This window comes from Parasteatoda tepidariorum, chromosome 10, assembly GCF_043381705.1.
Source record: "Parasteatoda tepidariorum isolate YZ-2023 chromosome 10, CAS_Ptep_4.0, whole genome shotgun sequence".
In the NCBI taxonomy this organism is placed as follows: Eukaryota; Metazoa; Arthropoda; class Arachnida; order Araneae; family Theridiidae; genus Parasteatoda; species Parasteatoda tepidariorum.
In genome coordinates, this window is record NC_092213.1 from 72,214,633 (window position 1) to 72,229,101 (window position 14,469).

At 26.9% G+C, this 14,469-nt stretch overlaps 1 protein-coding gene across 3 annotated transcripts in view; it reads left to right on the plus strand.

Annotated features, from left to right (window-relative positions):
- The first annotated feature begins 209 nt into the window (after window positions 1-209).
- Window positions 210-14,469, plus strand: part of LOC107451546 (transmembrane protein 163a) — a 30,771-nt gene continuing 16,511 nt past the window's right edge. Inside the window, exon 1 of one of the 3 annotated variants that reach the window (XM_016067680.3) lies at window positions 210-643. In XM_016067680.3, coding sequence (XP_015923166.1) covers window positions 541-643 — 103 coding nt within the window. In that variant the 5' untranslated portion in view covers window positions 210-540. Of the gene's footprint in view, window positions 762-9,406; window positions 9,766-14,469 lie in introns of those variants that run through there. The other 2 variants (XM_016067682.3, XM_016067681.4) reach the window with 2 other exon arrangements.

The following is a 14,469-nucleotide window of genomic DNA, read 5'->3' on the forward strand; positions in this document are numbered from 1 at the left end:
AATTTAAAAGCAAAGAAATTAGATAACATTTTACTAAATGTACCTTAGAGGAGTAAAAGTAGGTCGCATAACTTCTTCCCTTCCACTTTCTATAGAGAAAGTAATTTTTCGATCCTTAACTTTTAACACAAGTGCACTTAGATAACGGTCCCCGAAATGCGTACCTGGGAATCAATTATTCAGTTTTTAAAGTGGACTTTGGATTTTGATTTCTTTTGTGAGGTAGAAAGGAAAAATGATTTTGTTACTACACGTGCTTCCTTTTGCCTGAGGTCACCTATAGTGACACTATCTCGAAGATTCGTGCGCACAAACAAGTCCTGCTCCGTTTCAAAGGTTGATAATGAAAACGACAATTAAAAACAAAACGAAAACATCTTCGATTAATCGATATATAAAAGCTGATAACCTGACGATCGAGGTATTGCATTCTTAATTGATTGAGGGAGTGAGTGGAACGTTTATTTCTGCAGAAATAGAACAATAACTTGTTTTAACTTCAATTTATAGGAATTCGTAAGAATCGTTTGCAGAGCAACCATGTTGTGTTTATATTTTTTTCAATTTGGCAAAATGGCAACAATGCCAGAAGAAAGAAATAGTATAAATTATAAATACGACCGGCGGCGTTCATCTATATTAGGTTAGTATTTTTGTTAATGATGGTTTAGTTCTTGACTGATGATTTTAAAATTTTTAATTTGTGGTTTTAAGTGCCGCTGTGTGTGGTGATAAAACTATTTTAATTTTATAAAGCATGAGTAAGTTCATTTGTCTTAAACATTTAAGTCATTGTGATATTTTAAATTTTTATGTATATATTTTTCAAATTCTGCTCAGTTATATTTTTGATCAATTTCGTATTTTATTGAAAGTAAAATGATAATTTTAGCGGTTACTTTTCATGGAGACGAATAATTACTTTGTTTTACTTTTATGTCTATTACTATTCATTCTATTAAAATAAATAATTTTGTGTGAAAATATTTTTTTTTATCATGCATTTATTTAAACTTGTTTTTTTTTAAATCAATGATTACTTTTTTAGTAAATGCTGTACAATCAGTTTTGATATTTAAAAAGAAGCTCTACCCAATTTAAGGATTAAGTTTTATTGTTAAAACCTGTAACATTTTAAAGGAAAAATCATATTTTTCAATGTTCGATTTTTTTTTTTAAATTACGTGTATTACGTTTGTGATATATTTTAATTGCACGTATTTCTCAGTATTGATGATTATTTTTTTTCTTCATTTCTTTTAAAGTTAATTTGACAAGTCATATCACCATGATTATATTGATCGCAAATAGCTGTTGATATTTTCCTATATTTTTGATGAGCCAAATCTTTGTATAACTTTTAATTTTCATCATTACTGATTTAACGTAGAAAGGATATTTGGAAATGCCAATTATTGGAGAGTTGCGTACTCATAAAAAATGTGTACTTAAGTATTAGAAAAATGCTAAGAATGTTAGATTGATAAAATAAAATCTGATTTCAGACTGTTTTTACTTTCTTGTTAAAATACAGAATTTGTCTAGATTTTCATTATCTTAGATTAACTTTAGTATCTAGATTTAAACCAGGAGATTCTCCGAATTCTCAAATGCAAAATATTTGTATTAGATGTTCGAAATGTTAAGTTTTCATTTAAATTAAAAGTATGCTATTTATTGATTCTGTCAAACTGCTCAGTACAAAGTAAATAATTAATTTTTCAAGAAAGTGTTTTCAATAAAAAACTTTAAAAAATTGATTTATTCTTAAACAGCATAATAATCAAAATTGCACGTGAATTTGAATATAGTGCAAGTATATTAAATCAATTGACGATATATGTGGATTTGCACTTTTTGGATTCGGATTTTACTAAACCTTTATGTGTGCATTGAAATTTTTTTTAAAGATTTTTATCCAATTCTAAATTTATCAATTAAGCTACCCCATATGATGACGATGATGAAAATTGTCTTCCGTGTGATATTATCATCTTAAAATTGTTGTATTTGAATGCAAGTAGCTTAGATGAAACTTAGGAATTGTGATGTCAAACTTATATGCAAAATTTTGATAAAAATTGAATTTAAAGATTGCTAAGGTTTAAAAATAAAAGTAAAGATATAAACACGAGAGTGTGTTTATATTTGAATTTGAGATAGTGGGATTTTTAAAAAATGTCGCCGACGCTGCTGATTTGAGTGTTCAACTTAGCGTTAAATTTTGCTTTGCTTCCTAAAAACTATACAATTTAGAAACTTGAATTTACTAAAGTATGTAGACACGTGAACAGGAATAACGATGGAATAAAAAATGCTACATTTGATAATTTATACGTGAAAACTGCTGATTTTTTTTAAATATATGCCACGCGAATGCAACTGCAGGGTGAAAGGGACGCATTTGTTTATGAGCTTAATATTTTCAAAATTCCAATTTGCTCGAAAGTAATTACAAAATTAAGTATTTTTTGGAATTTTTGTTTTTTTGCTTTAAATATTGACTTTCCATTGATGTAGAAAAGCCATTGCTTTTCTCATAAGATCTTTATTTTATTCGCTCATACTTGAGTAGATGTCATCAATCAAACGTTGCAAAAATAGAGATTACGTGTTTTCAGTTATAAATCTCAACATTTATGGTGAAATTTTTAAAAATTAGATTTAAAAACGAACCTAATAAAAAGGAGAACAGTTTCCTACTTGACTTGTTCTAGTCTTGTCTCATTTCTTATTGAAACAGATTTTTGCCTGTGTTAGGGTTTTTTTCAAGTTCAGATTGTTCTTCAAATCCAAGTAATTGTCCATTTCGTTAAGAATAACGTGATTTAACAAAATGTTCTTATATAAAGCTAATATAATTGCGTATTTTGAAACCAAAATGTTCCCTGTTTTTGTGCAAAATATTGACGTTTAAGAAGAAATAAAAAATTATGAATGAGTATCTATTACAAAGGGTTAGCGGACGAAACGAGGGGGTGGAGCCTCTTAGTCCGTTTAAAAATTTGAAATAATTCATGTTAAGAATATATTACAAGAGTGTTTTTCAAAGGCAATGGAAATAAAAGTTTAAGGAGTCGGGAATTAGAGCACTACTATCCAATGAGGTAACCCGGGTTCGAATCCCAGCAATGGCTGGTCGATACAGACCTCACCCGCCTTGCACCGACCACAGTGCTGACAAAAAATATCCTCAGTTGTAAGTGGATCATGGGTTAGTCCCCTTGCAGGCAGGCTGACAGTGAGAGGTTTCCTTTTCATATGTAACACAATTGCGGGTTAGTTTCATCAAAAAGTCCACCACGAAGCAAATTTCTCCACATTCTCGATCCAGGAGTTCCCTTGTCTTTTAGATTGGGTTCAAAATTACAAGGCTACACAATTGAACATTGGTAATCGTGAACACAAAAAAATTTAGACTGCTGTTCAACGACTGTGATGAAATGAAATTAAAAGTTTAGGAGTGGGGGTGGCTTTGAATATTTAAATTCATTCTAATATATTGTTACGCGATCGAAATTTGCTAACGGTTATTAAGAATCGCTATCTTCGTCGTTAACGTTGCTCAAACTTTAAATTCAGCTCTAAAATAATTAAGTCATTAAAATTCTCGTCTTCATGAAGTTCCGATGATTCAGCAAAAGCGATAACTCTCGGTCAATTTGCCTTTGGCGGTAAGGCAAAGTTTACCTTGAATTATACTCATAAACTGTTTCAAAATTGTTACATAAAAGGTAGTATCTTGTTATGCTTAAAGCGGTATTATATAAACTGAAATGATTAATTAAAGAAAATGTGAATGCTAGACGTAGGATAGCCTTAAACCTTTTGTTCAAAAATAGCGTTATAGGTTGAGGCAATCCGGATTCTCTTCGCAAGGTTGAGGTAACGTGGTTGTTTTGCGATTGCTTGAAGTTTCGTATTTTGAGAATTAGATTAAGGTTTAAAATGAAGTATAAAAATGTTTATCTTAAATTTCAAATTTTTTTCGGCCGATATTAAATAAAAATAATGAGAAATAATTAATTTCTCTAGCATTAGAATAAATAAAATTTTAAATGTGTGCAAAAATGTTTCGATTCAATTACGAAATACTGAAAATTCGAAGTTAGTGTTAAGGTGACCAAACTTCCGTAACCGTTGTGACCATATTGCTGTAAACACCCATATTTTGATAGTCAAAAAAATCAAAGTCCGCCGTAAAAAAAAATTTAGTCAGAGCCAGTACGCTGTGTTTAAGTAACTTAATAGTTAGAGCATTAATTAACATATTTAAAGTCCCCTCTCTAAAGCATTAAAATTACCACTTTGTTTCTGAAAATTTGATCATTAGCATTAAAAAAATTTTGATTACCTCTTGGAGCAATTTGTCAAAATATGAATAGCCAATTTTCGCCTCAATTTTAAGTTAAATGAACAACAATAATAATTGATAAGCTACATGGTTTACCACAAAATATAAACTTATTGATCTATCCTTTATAATCCTCCAATACATTGGCGCAAACACTGTTTAAACATCCTTGCCAAGGTGCTTAAGTTATGATTAATGCGGATTCTTTTTTATTTTGTTTCACTTCGCATTATATTTTATTACTTTCGTTTCATCGAGTAATTAACATTTATTTTTGATGCAATATAGTAGCTTTCAGCTTTTTTTGTGAATAAACTATAACATTCAATTAACTACTGGGATCAGTGGCGTATATAGGCTTGGGTGCATCCCCTGCAAGATTTAAGTGCGCCCTATATGAGATTTAACACTATTTTTTTTTTCAAATTATAATGTGAAACAAGAACACAATGAAGAGACATTCGGGTATTTATATCATTAATTTATATTTTATATATTTTAATTTACTATTTATTTATTAATATTTATATTAATATTTAATTATATTAATATTTATTTTGACATTAATTAATAAGGAATGTATAATTGAAGAGACTGAATTTAGAAAATGTTCTAAATTGGAACATTGTATATACTTACCGACTTATTACATTGAAATGTAATTAATCCTAAAAATATGAGGAAATAACTCGCTATCTTACAATAACTATATTCAAATTTTAGTTAAGAGTTATTTTTATTTGTAAAGTTAATTAAAAAATACCTAATGAAAAGAAAAATATTTTTATTGTAATTTATACATAGGGGTGCACAACCTATTTGAATGAAGGTCTGCATGCCATGTTGAAAGCAATTATGATGATTTTTATGTAAACTTTAATGCTTCAGACTAAATTCTTTTTCTCAGTTAACTTTGCTATATTTGCATTAAATTACACTATTTCAAATATTAAAATTTATTCAAAACTGATACTTATCAAAATTTTCTTTTTCATCAAAAATAGTTAGATCGAAAAAATATATATTAAGATTAGGAAAAAGTTGTGGCTTTTTATCACATCACGTAACATAAAACTGCATTTTAAAATAAATTAACTGAAGTGTTCTGGAATTGAAGTAAGAAATAAAAAAAATTGCAAATATTTTACTGAGCAACATAAATGCAAAATAAATATTTTAATTAAAGAAACTGTATTTCGGTTTAAAATGATTTAAAATAAGCCGTACACAAACGCATTATAGCTCAAAACAAGATTCAACAGTTGGGATTCAGTTCAGTGTAGTTTTAATTTTAGAAAATTTATATTTAGTGAATTATGAGAGATTTTATGAATGTTACATCTTAAAATCGTTTTTTAAATTAGTTTTTTTTTTAAAGCTACAAAATATTAGAAACGAAGTTCATTAACAGTAAGCAATTTAAAAACCCGCATTCAAGTATAACATTTTGTAATTTATTAAAAGTATCGATTTTTTTAAAAATTAACTATTGAAAATGAACATGGATTGAGGATGAAAATCGACACAAAGCTCGATAAAGGTGATTATTAAAATGCCTGATTTTGAAATCGCAATTTGTTATGGAGGACCAGATTAAAAATATCAGGATTTTTGAAACTCCGTGGAAAAGCGTAGTTATAATTGTTTAAAGAACAAAAAAAATCGTAATAAAATCTTAATTTATTAAAAGTATCGATTTTTAAAAAATAATTAACTATTGAAAATTAACATGGATTGAGGATGAAAATCGACACAAAGCACGATAAAGGTGATTATTAAAATGCCTGATTTTGAAATCGCAATTTGTTATGGAGGACCAGATTAAAAATATCAGGATTTTTGAAACTCCGTGGAAAGCGTAGTTATAATTGTTTAAAGAACAAAAAAAATCGTAATCGTAATTTATTAAAAGTATCGATTTTTTTAAAAATAATTAACTATTGAAAATTAACATGGATTGAGGATGAAAATCGACACTAAGCTCGATAAAGGTGATTATTAAAATGCCTGATTTTGAAATCGCAATTTGTTTTGGAGGACCAGATTAAAAATATCAAAATTTTTGAAACTCCGTAGAAAAGTGTAGTTATAATTGTTTAAAAAACAAAAAAAAACGTAATAAAATGAGACCAAAAAAAATTTCACATTGAAATGCATGATTTCAGTCATATATACATATGATAAATGTCGTATATATGTCGCATATTAAAAATAGTGAGATTATTAAAACCATGTGGAAATATGTATTCCCGAATAAACTATAGAAAAATAGCTTGGACTTACGATAAGATTGACTCAAAGACTATTAAAAAGTCACTAAGGATTAAGTGGACACAAAGAGCTTCAAAAGTGATTACTAAAATTCGAAATTCACGCCTCATTACTTTTTCGTATAAAAAATATAAAGATTTTTAAATTTATGGAAATTTGCAGTGATATGCACCTAAAAAAAAACTATCAAGTATATTTTTGGCTCTTCCAAAGCTTAAAAGCGTAGTTTGAAATTTAAGATTTTATTTTTCAAAAAAAAAATATTATAGTTTTATTACTATTATGCTCTGGGACCGGGATAGTCTGGCTGTTAGGGCGCTGGACTCGTGTTTATGAGAACGAGAGTCCAGCCTGCCAAAGAATCCCCGTGTATTAAATGGCGACTAGTGCACGTTAAATCTGTCGGGGCCACAAAGTCCTTCAAGTTCCCATAACAAATCAATAGCTCTGGTGGTACTGATCCAGGAGCTACCTTGTCTTCTGATTTTGGATTAAAATTACAAGGATGCTGAGTTGAACATTCAAATGTTCAAATTTGACGTAAATCTTCAAATTGAACTTCCTCTCTAATTTCTGTCATTTATTTCACAACTTAATGAAATTCCTGAGATTGATCCAATTCTTGTTATATGTGGTTCGTTTTTTTTCTTCTCCATAATCATGTTGTTTAGCAGTATAGCAACAAAAATAGTTCGTCTTAAACTTTTGCCAAAACGAAGAATAAAATTTAGCTACTAATAAATTGATTTTATTTTGCAAATTATCTGTCAAACACCTCTAGCGTTTGACCTACTTTCTCTCCAGTTGGAAAGGTTATCGCGCACCTTTCACTTGCGGTTAAAACTCTCATTTGCGTATACGATAACCTTGAAGTTTTTAAAAACAAATTATATTCTTATTTGTGTTTATTACATATTTTTGTAGCCAAGAAAGGTTAAAAACTGCTTGGTAAAAAGTTATTTGCTTAGATTACTTATTGAGTACTTTAAAATGTGCTGATCATTTTCTAATCTTGCGTTTTTTTGTACGAAATATGGAGAATAAACCTATACATCAAATTTAGGCAGATGTCAGTGTACAATATAATGCAAAGGGGTGTTTATGCCCCTAGAAAAAATATTATAAAGAACATAAATACAGTAGAGGGAAAATAACCTTGTTTTAATAATAAAAAATATAATTCAAATAATACAGATCTTTAAAAATGCAAATTAACTTTTTTAAATTTGTATTTTAAGTTAATATAAGTGTAAGAACATATGGGTCGATGTAAAAACTGCAAATAATATAGGCGTAAGTATATTATTCTGAGAAAGAAGTTAATTATTTTCAGTAAAATATACTTAATTTTCACATTAAAAATTATTGAAACATGATGGCTAATCAATCGGTTTAGTGTATTGTTGACCTAAAATTTAATTATTAAAAAGTTTGCTAGAAAATCATCATTTTCTGAGCCAATTTTTTTAAAAAAAAAAATAATAAGAACTGTTGAAAGCTAAAGACCTATAATAAATCTTAATTTATTACTTAAACGATAGCATCATAATTTTTTTTTGTCCATTGATTAGGTACTTTCTTTGGCCAGATGCCTGGTAAAATTTTTGAAATACTTAATATTTTCCTACAAATTTTATACTATCATTTATATTTTATCTATTATCGTATTTGTGGCCCTTAGAAATGAGAAATTTTGCGTTTAATGGCACGTTGAAATTTTCGAAATTTAAAATTTTAAACTTTTTAAAAAAATCGAATAAGTTGAACTGAATTCGGGTATTTTGCCCTCTTTTTTCCTCTACGCCGTTGCATTTATTATGAAACATGCTTCATACCTGCCAACTCTTCCGGATTTTGCGGAAGATTTTATTTTCATATTTAAAATGGTAGCAATTCTCAGGTTATTCCCAATTAACTTTTTGAATTATAATGATAATTATAAATGAGTTTGACCACCACTACATATAAATAATTACAATAAATATATCGAAGCATAAATATACTTGCGCAAGCGAATTTCAACGGGATCAAAATATAAATACATTTTTGAGTCAGATTGTTTTTCCTTTATTGTTTTACAACCACTCTGAAAATTCATTCTCGGAAAGAGTGAAAGTTGGCAGGTATGATGCTTTCTTCATCGCTTTTATCTTCTCTGATATTAATACTAATAATAGAAACTTTAATAAAATATATAACTGCTAATAATATAAATAATAATATAAATAATAAGAATATAAGTAGCAAAAGTAAAAATAATAGAAATACTTATAATAGAAATAATACCAGAATACTAATAATAAAAATACTAATAGAATATTAGATTTGAAATAATGAAAATACTAATGTAAATAATAATGGAAATATGAGTAATAGAAATATTATATTATAAAAACATTAATTCTGTAACGTTAGTAGTAGATATATTAAGAATATAAAATGTTATAGATATATTAATATTTATGTAACATTTTAATAGTAATAATAATACACTAAAAAATTTCTATAACATTTAATAATCGAAATTTTAATAAACAATTTGCGTCAGTGAGTGCGTAAGAAATGTTTGACGTCATAATAGTATATCTCAAGATTTTATTTTTAAAAATTCGTTTTATATTTGAACTTCTTTATAAAACTAAAAAGAAAAAAACTAAGATTTTTATGCAGAGCAATTGTTTTCCCTGTCCTTTTCAAGTGTGTATCTGGATAAACAATATCTTGTAAGAATAATTTGCTTTGATAAGATAAAAGTATCTCTTTTGTCTTAAGAAATTTGTAGAACTGATGCAATTTTTTGTTCTTCAAGTAGTATTCTTAAGATTCTAGAAAAACAATTTGTGGTAATTTCTTTATCTGTTCGATTATTATTTTATTTATTGCACGTAATGAAATCTTCTAGAATAAATATAAGAACTTCTGAATCTTGAAAGTCAGTCACGTCTTCAAAATGCATTTTCAATGCTCGGAGAATAGTTCATTGTGAGAGTTGAATATTCTACTTTTTGAAAAAATTCTTTGAACTTTCAAAAAATCTTTGGAATACTTGAAGTTGTTTGGTTGTGGTTTCTTTTAAAAACGTTCTTGTATTTACAAAATATTTAGGATGAAAATTAGAAGTGGATCATATAAAAAGATAGGTAAATAACTTAGAATAATTGTAATTTTTTAAAAATTTTCATATTTTCTTTGGTCATGCATGCTTATGCACATTTTACTGTCTTGTATAGTCTTTCATTTCATTAGAAGACTCATTTCAGAATTTTATTATAAAATGAATGGTAAATATTACATTTAAATTACGTTTATTACAAGTGCTAATAAGTAGTATTAGATTAATTTGAAATTTTTTAAAATTTCTTTGTTTGGATATGTCTACGATGACAAAAATAGTATACTTGCATATCTTGTTTCATATGTTTCAATTGATAAAAATCTTAGTTTCTGTAATTTATTAAAAGATTTTAAAATGAATCGAAAATATTACTTCTTAATAATGTAGTGTAAATAACAAGTGCTAACATTTAATATTAGAATTTTTTTTAATCATTTGTATTTATCAAAGTGTTTCATAATGTCATGTATAGTTTGATATATGTGCCTGAGACGCAGCGTCCAATATATTAGACATCATTTTATTTTATAACCGTCGTTGAACAGCAGACCCAATTTTTGGGTTTACGAATACTAATGTTCAACTCCGTAGTCTTGCAATTTTGAACACAATTCAGAAGAAAATAGAACTCCTGGATCAAGTATTGGGAGAAATTTCCCTTGTAGGACTTTTTGATGGAACTAACCCGCATTCACATTACATGGAGAGGAAGACAACGAAAACCTCCCTCTGTTAGCCTAACGGTCAGGGGATTCGAACCCATGATCCGTTTACCACTGAGGATATTTTAAGTCAACATTGTGGACGGTGCGAGTTGGTTTCGGAATTCGTATCGACCATCCACCGCTGAGATTCGGACTCATTTCTCCTCATTGGAGAGCGAAACTATATATGCGCAAATAATTGAATTTATCTTCGCTGATTGGATATTTTTATTACAAAAAAAAGTACGAAGAACAAGTAATGTAAAAAAAAAATTAGTGAATTCCTACTTAGGTGAACAAAGAAATTTTTTTATTTTAGTTACTTTTTAATTAAATATCTAAAATTTTTTCTCTAGATTTAATTTTAAATCTAATCAAAAATTAATTAAATGTAATTAATGAATTAGTATTTGAAAAAACTGTATTAACATCAATTGTCATCAGGTACAAGTATTAAAAAATGTATTTGAATTTGAGTGGATGAATAAAAAGTATTTTACGAACGATTGGAAATTTGAACAAGGTATAGGGAGAGTGTGAACTAATAGTAAAAAATTGAAAAAATGAAAAAAATTTAAAACTTCTAGACAGCCTCAGTTTTCATAAATATCATTTTTATTTGCGTCCAGTAAAATTTGTTTCACGATCAAATTTTTTAAAAAATAGACTATAAAAATACCTTACAATATGCAAAAAAATTCTTTCGATGTTATAATCTAAAAATAAGTTTAGTTGAATGAATTTTTAAACAAAAGTTTTTATAGCGTGTATGAGTTTTTTGTTGAAAGTTGTATTTTCTATCATTTTAGCTTGGGTCTCGATGAATATATTCTGTAGATGCACAACTTAATGTTCTGTAGTCTTTTTCTTCATATATTCTAAGTTTGAAATCTCATTTCAAACTTATATTTAAAATGAAATGTAAGCTTTCGGATCTCGCTTTTTTTCAGACTTATATTTTGTTTAAACTTAAATTTAAAATAACATGTGTTGTATCTTTAAAAATTTCTATCAACAGTCTATGAATCATAAAGCATGTTTTTAAATAAAATATTCATGTCTGAATTATTGGAAATTTTTAGCGAATCAGAATTTGAGAAAAAAATTATTTAATTGAAATTTTATTTTCACAAGTTCTAATCAATGTAATCTTCCGATAATCATTTATTGATAGTTTTTAGAATCTCAAACAAACATTAATCCTAAGCAAATTAAATGATTTTTAAGAAATGTAAATAAATGCGTTAAAAACGGCCTAATATCAATAAAATGTAAAAATGATTCCTTGTTTTTTTTTTCGTAAAATAGGGACCAACCCCCCCCCCTCCTTATTTCAAAACTTGCTATAATTTTTTCTATGTTTTTAAAAATATATTTTGTAACTTATTTTTACAGTAATACTTGATAACTAATTTCTTAATCATCTTCACAATAAATTATATATAATGTGATCTAAACTAAAAATGTATTTATATGTATTTTTTTAAAAAACAATTGAGGCATTTTAACTTTCACAAACCGCAAAGTAAACTTCCGAGGCAGAAGTATTTAATCATTGAATTGTTTTTCATTGTTCTTCAAATGCAAGAGATAAAAAATAGTGAAAGTGAGTTCTAGAACTAATGGAATCACAGGTGGTTGATAAGTTTCGAGAGGTATTTTTTTTTACTTATTTTTATTTTATCATTCCCCAACAGTGCAGAACACCCAAAGAGTTTAAGTGCCGTGAAGTCAAGGATTTCCTGTTTTGTTTAATTAGATATGGAATAGAAAAAATATTTGCCCAAATCTTCTTTGCAAGGCAAATATTTTTTTCATAAACCTCATAGTAACGTAGAAATAAAATGCTTAATCGTTTTGTTATATTGGGTTTGCTTATGTTATACATATGCGGTTTACTTTCCATTTTATAAATCTGAGGTAAATTGTTTCGTTAATATTTAATGTGATTTTTATCGCGTAATAAATTTGTTTAATTCCCTCTCGGTTCAGTATAAATTCATTAGAACTACGATTAAATTTCTAAACATATTACGTAAGAAGTGCCTAAATACCATATAACATACCTTCCAACAACTGCGGAATTTCCATAGTTTCAGAAAATAATTTTGCAAATGGTCGTAAATTGATATTTAAATAAATGAAAAATGTGAAGAATTTAATCCACCACTACATTTAAATAACTTACAAGAATATATAAATTAAATTACAAAATTTAAATAATTTATTAAAAAAAATCAAGCATTAGATAGAAAGAGTGTATAAGAAGTCGTAGGTTTATTTTGTCAGGAAAAAAATGAAAACTTTATTAATAAACACCATATCAGTTTAAGTTTATTGTAGAAACAAATAGTGTGTACACTGTCTTATTAACATTACAAAGATACTAATTTGGATCAGTTAACATCACAATGATTTTTCTTAGAAGGGCAGAAAAATTTGAACCCAAATTTTAGTTGAAAAGAATCATTGCATCAAAATCCTTAATGTAAAGACCTCATTTATATTTTTGAAATTGAAAGTGGTTTGTTAAGAACAGTCATTTAAAGACTGACAATTTTATGACTTTTACTGAGAAATGACAATTTTAGCGATTTATAATGTCAAATAAGTGGGAGCGTTTTTATCTTGCTACTTCGTATAAAGTTTAAGAAACAGCTAACATAAAAATAATTTACTAAATTAAAACATTAATACGCAACCATTTTTTTCATACTATTGCTTTAACGTTGTTATAAAACCTAGAAAATTTACTAACACATTTTCATTTTGGAACTTTTTTTTTTATTGGAAGCTTTTAAATTTTTTTATAATAACGTTGGAAATATTAGCTTTTAGGGCATTTCATAAATTAAAATTTTTTTAAATATAGTAATTCTAACTCAAATATATAAAATACAATAAATTAAGACTCGAAAACCATCTGATATTTAAGAATAATTTTTTAATGAATACAATTTTTCTATTAGTATATGTTTTACTTTTTCAGACCATTTAATCAATTGATAATATTTGAGATGAAAAATAAACGTATTAAAGTTTCTACAACTTAAATAAAGGAAAATATCTTAATTAAAGACACTAAAATTAAACTTAAGCATTAAATGCATTAAGAAAGTTTCTATGTAAATATTAAAAACATAATACAAAAATAGCTTTTGCGTAGACTACTTTTTAAGTAAACAATAAATAAAAACTTAGAATTAAATTTTTTAGATAATTTACTAAATTATTAACTGCGTTATTCTATCTCTAAAGCGTTAAAACAATTTGTTAAACAACATTTGAAAATTAAAAGTGAGTCCCATATAAAGAATTTCAATTTTCTAAAATCTTAATTGATGTACAAAATATATTAACTCTTCAATAGCACATGTTTTTTAAATAATTTCCAAAACCAAATCAGTAAAATAGTGGTAACTTTTTTCTTTACTTATCTTTAAAAAAAATAAAACTACTTTTTTTTAAAATTGCACAAAATAAAATATTTAGATCAAGTAACAAACACTTAAAAATTATGAAAAACTTTAAAATTAGAATTTAATATTATGAACCACTAAACAATCTACAAGATCCATCCATATCTACAAGAACGCGATCTTAAAGATATCGCGCAATCCAAGTTTAATTTCTTCTTAATCATAACATTCTACTGCACACAAATTGAGTAACTATTTGCAACGAAGTATTTCCAAATAGTTCTAGGTTTTTATCTCTTTTCTAACTAACCTTAATCTTATATAAATCCTGATGAGGACACATTCTTTTGAAATTTTCAAGAAATTTGAAATTTTCAGTATCTCTTCTTATCATTGAAGATAAGTATTTTCAATGGGTCAACGATTCATAGTGGAATAGTTTCTAACATTTAAGATAATGTCTTATCACTATGACGGTCTTTGAATCGTTAATAGAAAAGATCTCTTAAAATCGTATCTCCTAATTTTAAACTAAGCACTTTTTTGATTTACTAAGTCAAAGTAGGATATGATATGTGACTTAAGAAGTAAAAGATAACTAGTATT